Source organism: Rhagoletis pomonella, unplaced genomic scaffold, assembly GCF_013731165.1.
Source record: "Rhagoletis pomonella isolate Grant_MI unplaced genomic scaffold, Rhpom_1.0 Rhpom_scaffold_06922, whole genome shotgun sequence".
NCBI lineage: Eukaryota > Metazoa > Arthropoda > Insecta > Diptera > Tephritidae > Rhagoletis > Rhagoletis pomonella.
The window spans coordinates 1-8,781 of record NW_023465453.1 but is presented as its reverse complement, the minus strand read 5'-3'; the positions used below and the strand labels follow the sequence as shown (position 1 = coordinate 8,781).

At 35.4% G+C, this 8,781-nt stretch overlaps 1 protein-coding gene across 1 annotated transcript; it reads left to right on the top strand.

Annotated features, from left to right (window-relative positions):
• The first annotated feature begins 949 nt into the window (after positions 1-949).
• Positions 950-6,159, top strand: LOC118755645 (xenotropic and polytropic retrovirus receptor 1-like). The gene is made up of 8 exons (XM_036490470.1): positions 950-1,042; positions 1,116-1,511; positions 2,639-2,900; positions 3,985-4,355; positions 4,426-4,768; positions 4,935-5,101; positions 5,164-5,297; positions 5,370-6,159. The coding sequence occupies exons 1-8, from the start codon at positions 974-976 to the stop codon at positions 5,647-5,649; spliced, it is 2,022 nt and encodes a 673-aa protein (XP_036346363.1). The 5' UTR covers positions 950-973; the 3' UTR covers positions 5,650-6,159.
• Positions 6,160-8,781: the final 2,622 nt, after the last annotated feature.

The following is an 8,781-nucleotide window of genomic DNA, read 5'->3' as shown; positions in this document are numbered from 1 at the left end:
AATGATTTGCAAGCGTTGCTCGTTAGTAAGTCTATTCATGATGAAATTTCAAAGCATACTGAGCATCTTTCTCTTTGACACCATGTCTGAAATCCCACGTGATCTGTCAAATACTAATGCATGAAAATCCTAACCTCAAAAAAATCACCCGTTATATTTGATAGGTCGCTGGTGTTCAAAAAGTGGCAAACTAAATAATTTGGTATTATTACTAGGTGTCTCCTGAAGAGCAACAGAGTTTTTCGATCGAAAAATATTGATTTTCAAGAATTCTATACCATTTACAAATACATGGAAAGCTTTGAGCGCTTTGAGCACTTTGAGCGGCCTCTAAATATATTTTGATTTCAAAATAAAAAAAGTAGAGGTATATTTTCTGCGATATGGAACCATACTAGGGGTGAGGGCATTAAAATTCCGACTTATTTATTTTTTTGATTACCCTAATGCTCATGCATATATCGCAATCAATCGTTGCCACTGTTCATATAATAAGTATGCATGTATTTGCATATGTAGGTATGTTGTTATTACAAATTGGTTATTTTTGTTTACCAGCAGGTTTGGGTGGGCAGTGAAGCTTCATTGCTTTGGTGATTGATCAAACAAGGCGCGTGATTTGTGACATTTGCTTTTTTTTAAATAAAAATTTTTGAAAAATTGGTATGTAAATACATACATAAGTATCTGTATATAGTACATATGCATGCAAGAGGTTGCTTGTACAACGATTTATCATAATTTATCAAAATCTTGCGGTGAAGTGTAGACAAGCATGCATACAATTTAGTTGACTAACGGTGACGAACTGGAACTTAAGTATTTTAGATAAAAAACAAATACGTAGGGATGACGTATTTTTGAATTAAATTTGGTCTTACAGTCTTCACATACGAGCACTTGTTGGATTGAAACTAATTTTTCTTTTATTTTATTCATTTCTTTCACAACAGCGGATCGTTGAGCAGGCAAGATGAAGTTCGCCGAGCATCTGTCGGCGCATATAACGCCGGAATGGCGCAAACAATATATCAACTATGAGGTATTTGATTTCACCAAATAAGCAAGTATAATACTTTTTTAACTTCCACACATTTTTTTTTCCTCTATTACAGGAAATGAAAGCCATGCTTTACATGGCCGTCGAAGAAGCGCCCGCTGTCGATAGCGTTGAAGATGAAGTACTTGAAAGACACTTTGCTAATTTCGATGAAAACTTCTTTCACTACTGCGATAAGGAATTGAAGAAAATCAATACATTCTATTCGGAAAAGTTAGCTGAGGCGACACGTAAATTCGCTACACTCAATGCCGAGCTGAAGACATGTATCGATGAGTCCGAACGTTCGGCGAAAAAATCGAAATCACTGAAGAAGCCAGGTTTGCCGCATCGTAAAGCTGCAGAATTGAAGCTGGCTTTTAGTGAATTTTACTTAAGCTTGATTCTACTACAAAACTATCAGAATTTAAATCATACAGGTTTTCGCAAGATTCTCAAGAAACACGATAAGGTAAAACTAGTGTTGGCAACCAACTGTACTATGGTCTGGCGACTACTATTTGCTGGCCAAAAGTTGACAAGTAACCAAATTGATTTGAAACATGGTGTTTGGGGGTTTTTGTTGTCGTTGATTTCGAATCTGATGTCAGATTTTTAAAATTCAAAATGGCGGATCCAATATGGCGACCAAATTTTATAATTTTCTCCTTTTCACCATAAGCTCATATGAATGCGGGGTTTTCGAGGTCGCTGATTTCGAATCTGATGACATATTTGAAATTCAAAATGGCCGATCCAATATGGCGACAAAATTTTCTATTTTTCTCCTTTTCACCAAAAACTTTTATGTACGGAGGTTTTCGAGGTAGCGATATCAGATTTTTTGCTCTTTCCTTGCAGTAGGTGTTATATTCTTCAGGGAGCACTCCTTTAATAACACTTTGCAGCAAAAAGCTTAAATCGGCGTTTTTTTGGAATCTTAGCTAACTACTTCTTTTCACATATCGAAAAGTACGGCAAAACACACGTAGAAGTTTTCTAAGAAAAAAGCCCATTATTCAAAAAAATGCAAAAAGTGCAACATGATTCAAAGCTTATAAACTCTTAATGAAACATTTTCATTGCCAAGCGTGAAGACCGCAAAATGCAGCCAATTTTTTATAGCTCTATTTAAAGTGGGATATTGTTACCCAAATTAGAGTCCATTCTGAAAATGAATTTTATTTTATTTAGCAAGCTATATTCTAGCTTTCTTTTTTTGGTTTATCAAAAAAATATTACCTCCATTATAATTTTCCATTTTATTTTTTGAAACATCTGTCACTCGAAGATTTATTTCAATTCGAACTAAAAGAATGCTGACTACGATAAATTATTATTTTTTACTTTTTGTGAAAATGTAAACTTTAACAGCTGGTATCTCATTGGAAAAGCTCTTTAAGAAAATAATGAGTATGTAATTTTTTTACTCTGGAGAATTGATTAGTGAAGGGACGAAAATAGATCGATTTATCGATACATTAAAAAATGACTTTTGGCCAGCAAATAGTAGATGTCAGATCATAGTGCACTGCAAAGTAAAAACGAATCTGCATGCTAAGTATGTATGAATAAATATGTAAATTACTTTTCTTACAGCTACTGCGCGTCGACACCGGTGCCAAGTGGCGTCAAGAATATGTTGAAGCTTCACACTTTTTCACCAATAAAGATATCGATAATATCATCAATGAAACCGAAACCACCGTGACGACGGAGTTAGAGGCTGGCGATCGCACACGCGCCATGAAACGCTTGCGTGTACCGCCACTTGGTGAACAACAGAGTCCGTGGACTACGTTTAAAGTGGGTCTCTTTTCGGGCAGCTTCATTGTGCTTGCTGTGGTGGTGGTGTTGTCGGGTGAGAAGAGATTTTTTAAATAATGATAAGGGATGCTTTCCAGCAATTGAATAATTTTTTATACAACATAGGTATAAGGCCTTCAAGTTTAGTTTAAATATCTCAAGGAATTTATCAAAAAACGAGAGTACTTTTGGCAACATTTCTTAAAACTCTTTTGCGAATTGTTTATGATATTAAAACTTCGACTAACCTTTTCAGGAAAGTCGGGTATACGCTACCGATATGACTCAGATTTTATTTCAGCAGTATTCGCCCAACTTTGGTTTGGGTTAGTTTAGATGCAGTGTAATTCGGGTTTTTACTTGACGAGTTGCTCGTTCACGACTGTTACGATTCGAGCCCAGTTTTGAACATCGGCACAGAAAGTGCCTAATTGAATCTTCTTCCCTCACATTGCCTCAGCTTTTGCCGTTTTTTTCATATTTAACTGCGATCATAATGACCTTGACATCTTAGAATGATCTATTGTGAGTTACGAATCATTTGAAACGGCCATAGAGCATTTAAGTTTTATAATATGATCACTATACGGGGTTTAATAGAGGTATTTGTGGTCATCTATTCAAAAGCCTCGTTTACTTCGATATTGCTATGCGCGGAAATCCTGAAAAGAGTTAAGTTGAAATGACCCTGAACAGATGGTTAAATCTTTTAGAAAAGGAGTTTTTAATTGTTCTTCCATTAAATCATAATTTTTTAGAAAAACTGGTCTAAGCTAGCGATGTGTATATATTAGGGGTGCCAATCCCGGCATCCCGGTGTTTTTCAGGTCTCGAAAATCCTGCTTTGCTTGTTTTAATTCAAGGATCCCGAAAAGTTTGAAATATTGAATTGAAAGTAAGAACTTGCTTATGATTTTTGAAGTATCATTTTTGTAAAATGTCGTTTTGGCATTCCTCAAACCGAAAAATATCCCAAATTCTTGAGATAACTATTTTCTGCTAATATTGGCATCCGTAGTATGCGCTATATGTATGTAAAGTGATACTTTTTTAATAAAAATTTTCACTATTTTCGTTTTAAAAAAAAACTATTATTTTCCATGTTTTTCATTGCTCTTTTTAAAATTTCTCTCTTTTAGCGATTTTTCACGACATTACCGGCGAAAATCTCAAAGTTACGTTCCGTTTGTATCGCGGTCCTCTACTCTTAATTGAATTTATTTTTCTCATCGGCGTAAATATATACGGTTGGCGGTCGTCAGGTGTCAATCATGTGCTTATCTTCGAATTAGATCCGCGTAATCATCTCTCCGAACAACATCTTATGGAATTATCTGCCATATTTGGCGTTATATGGACATTAAGTATGTTAAGCTTTTTATACAGCGCCAGCCTAAGCATCCCAGCATTCATAAATCCGCTTACACTCACTATTGTGATGGTGGCATTTTTGGTAAATCCATTTCATGTTTTCCACCATGATGCACGTTTCTGGTTATTGCGCATAACTGTAAGTTGAAGTGTATTTATGTCAGCAAAGCAAGCCTATGACGTAGACAATCTCGTTTTGTTTTATATAGGGTCGCATGGTAGCTGCACCTTTTTTTCATGTTGGTTTCGCCGATTTCTGGCTGGGTGATCAGTTGAATTCACTCACCACGGCATTGCTAGATTTCGAGTATCTGGTGTGTTTCTATTTTACTAATGGCAATTGGTTTGAGGCGCAAGATGCTACTGTGTGCATGGAAAAAGATTTTCTAATACGTCCGATATTTAATTGCTTGCCAGCTTGGTTCCGTTTTGCTCAATGTCTGCGGCGTTATCGTGACACGCGCGAAGCATTTCCTCATTTAGTCAACGCTGGAAAGTATTTCAGTACTTTTGCTGTGGTGATATTTGCAACGTTGAGAAGTTTTAATAATCGTGAGTATGAAATAATGGAATTTGAAAGGGAATAAGTGTTGCTACAAGCTAACACTAGGTGGCGTGCAGTCGAAGCTGAAATTGTGTCGACTTAATATGCAACGCAGATCTTTAAATTATTAAGCAACTTTTCAATTGAGTATTTCTTTGCTAAATATCTTTACAGGTTACTATTCAAGCACATTTGATAACCCCTACACTTGGCTATGGATTATAGCCTCGATTATATCCTCATGTTACGCCTATACTTGGGATATAAAGATGGATTGGGGTCTGTTCGATAAGAACGCGGGCGAGAACACATTTCTGCGCGAGGAAATTGTCTATTCCACAGTAAGTGCAAACATACAGTGAAGGAAAAATAAACAGTTAAATGTACTTTTTAATTTCCAAAGGGATTTTACTACTTCGCCATCATCGAAGATTTGGTGCTGCGTTTCCTTTGGGCCTTATCTTTTTACCTGACTGAAATGAAAATAGTTAGTGGTGATATTATGACATCTATTACTGGCATTTTGGAAGTATTCAGGTACATAAATCTATAGTAAATGTAATTTGTAGACCAATCTAAATAAGACACAACTTTTTAATTGGCCATCAGACGCTTCGTTTGGAACTTCTTCCGCCTGGAGAACGAGCATCTCAATAACTGTGGTAAATTCCGTGCCGTTCGTGATATTTCTATTGCACCAATCGATTCATCCGATCAAACACAAATATTGCGCATGATGGACGAGCCGGAAGGTGTTATTAATCGCTATACTAAAACGAATCGTCCGAAGCCGAAAAAATCGAAAGATCCTGAGAAACGTAGCTTACTGCAGCCACGCGGGTCAATGCAGGACCTCAGTATCGATATTGACGGCACGAAAAAGTTGTAAATTCACACATGTGCACTTTTTTTGTGCGGAAAAGTGTAGCAGCAGAACGAATTAGTTGCTTAAAAGTCTTTCGCTGCTATAGGCAGTGAAATGGATACTTCCATTGTGAAAACTGAAAACTGATAAGCAGATTAAGTGAAAACGTAAAACTTAGCCAATAAGCCATATTCATACTTGTTTGCCAGCAATTTTGTACACAAAACGTTTAGTTCAATTATTCTCTTGGGCATTAATTTAAGTACTTAAAGTAATAGTTAATTCTCGGTTTTTTTCTTTATTTTGTACCGCTGCTATTACATACATACATACATATGTACCTATCAGGCCAGCTAAATGTGAAGTGCAGTGAAATTCCCTTTTATTTTGAGCGTTCATTTTGTAAACATTCTACAATATTAGTGTAAACATATTCGGCAGTATTACTTATGTACGTAACATATATGTAATACTCCTATATTGGCAGTAAGAGCTAGTACCGTCCGAAAACACTACAGTACAGATATATCAATAAACACGTACGAAAGAAAAGGAACACATACGTTTATAAATAAACATGTACACAACACATATATAAAAAACGGCACTCAAGTACACAATACATTGACAAAAACGGTACTAGACTGTCTCGCTTTGATTTCGGAATGCTTACACATTGAGAAGTTAGCTTACTGCCAATATAGAAGTATTACATATATGGTACGTAATTACAAATAATTTTTCGTACTTACATATTTTGTAAAGTGTAGTTTTTTCTAGTACTAACAAATTCAAGAATAATGTGGTATGCATAATTAAAAAGACAAAATACTAAAACTATTTAGACTTGATATACACATATGCATATACATAGTACATGCTATTGTATGTATGAACTGAGACAACCGATTAGTTCTTGCTAACCCTAAACATTCCTCTAATTGGATTCCCTTCAAATGGTAAATATTTAGAAAAGTTTTATAAACGAAACAGCGAAAATCAAATTTGTGAAAACCCTTTGTTATCGTTTTTCTACGTAGAAAGCCTTAGGCGAATTTTCTGGCATAACTAAAATATTAGAAACTATATTCGCTCATTTTATTGATGAGCGATTTTAAAAATATTGTAAAACCCGAAGTAATATTGATCCTCCTTTGATTGTAAGCGTATAATATTTAGTTGAACGAATTATTCTAATATTAACACTTATAATACTAATAATAACTAACACATATACATACAATAAAATCGAAATTTATGAAATGAATTAAATTGTCTTTGTCTTCATGCACATGCAAATACATGAAATTTAACCCAACTGCCAGTTATACCCGTATTTGTAATGAAAACAGTTAACACCGTCGACTTTTAGGTGTTGCCACTTGTACTGCCAATACCCTTTGAGAATAAGGGGCATCCTGGTGGTGCGACTTGGCAACTCTTTTACGGCTGATTAGAGCCCCTCCTAAATAGAAACCAACCTTGAACAACATTATCCCCGAAAATCCCAGTTGGAATTCCCTACTACTTTCTTCTTTAAGGGCGAGGACCAGCTTGCCACCCCTATTGCGAATGTCGACTGGCAGTAGATAAACGACTATTAAGCGATTATCGATTAGCGATGCTATTGCGAGTGTCGCTTAGTCGCTCAATTAGCGACTGTGAATACTTTTTAATCGCTCATTCTTCTATTGCTGTTTTTTAGTCGTTGGAGTTTGCGTTTATAAAATTTACATAAGAAAGTGGTACTATAATGGATAAAAAGTAAGTCAATTGAACTGGAAGTTGTAAAAAATTGTGAAATATTCATATGCATGTATGTGTCTGAATTACAGATCAAAAATTATAAGCAACAAAAGGCAACTTGCGCGGTTGTTCGTACTGATGCAGGAGAGTGAAGACATAGGCAAAGGAATTTCCGGAACGAGTAGGGTAGGAAGCTGCGCTTCTATTGGAAAAGATGCATATACAATATTTCTTGTGCATATAACTCCGGCTACGCCATCCACAGTGTTTTTGCGCAGAACCAACATCAAAAGTTTATACAAAAAACTGCATAATTTATTAATTGACTAGTGCTCGGAAATTTGAAATCTTTATTTTAAATTAAAGTTGAATTCTTTCAATACACTTGTTATGTTATGTTAAAATTTTTAAAATCGGGTCACGCGTTTGGACACAAAAACCCAACATCATTGTACAAAAAACTTAACCGTACCGTATTTCTTAAACTTCCATAAAGTTTATTAATGAGGAAAACAGCTTTTCCTGCAAATCATGTAAAGCCTAAAAACTGTGAAGCATCGGGAACGCAACTTCTATTCATAAAACTCACACGTGTACATACACCTTCAAAGTCCAAGGGATCCGACGAATCTCGCAATTCCCTCCTTGCTTTAGCTAACTCTACTAATCTATTAGCTTCCGCATCATCTTCCTCATTACTAAACCATATTTCAACTGTGTCCATTTTTTAAATTTTATAATAAAAGCAATTATTTTAAAAATGATGTAAATAAAACACTCAAGAAACAAATGTAAACAAACAAACAGCTGTTTACAATTCTGTCAACCATTCACAATAGTACAAATTTTTATCGATCAAGTTACACAATAGCAAAATAAAAGATGATCGACTCGATCGACAAATTTCTATTCTACTGTCAGTCGACACTCGCAATAGGGGCCTGCGCGTCGGATATTGAGCGAACTTCATAGCTTGTCTAGCCCTGGTTATATCGGATGTGACAAAATTATGGATACTAATAAAAATGCTTAGAAGAGGTGTCGCGAGCCGTCTGTATTTATCCTGCCCAAGTAGGAATTTACCCTGCTGCTGTAACCAGAGCGAAGATGGGCTATGTCGTGCGTAGGGATGGCAAACAAATTTAATAATCGATTAACTAATCATATGATTATTCACAAACCGAAAAAAAAAATTAATTACAATAATTGAGAAATAATCGATTGATCGAATTTTTTAAAGGCATTGTTTTACAGTGAGTATTCACAAAAACACTTCCATAAAAAAATCTAATTCTTTTGTTAATTAGCCTTTAAAAAAAATAAAACGAGTATTTTTAGCGGCGATAATTATTTATTACTAGCAAATTCGAGGGTAGTTTGGGTCCAGTTCGGGACTGGTTCATGATTTTT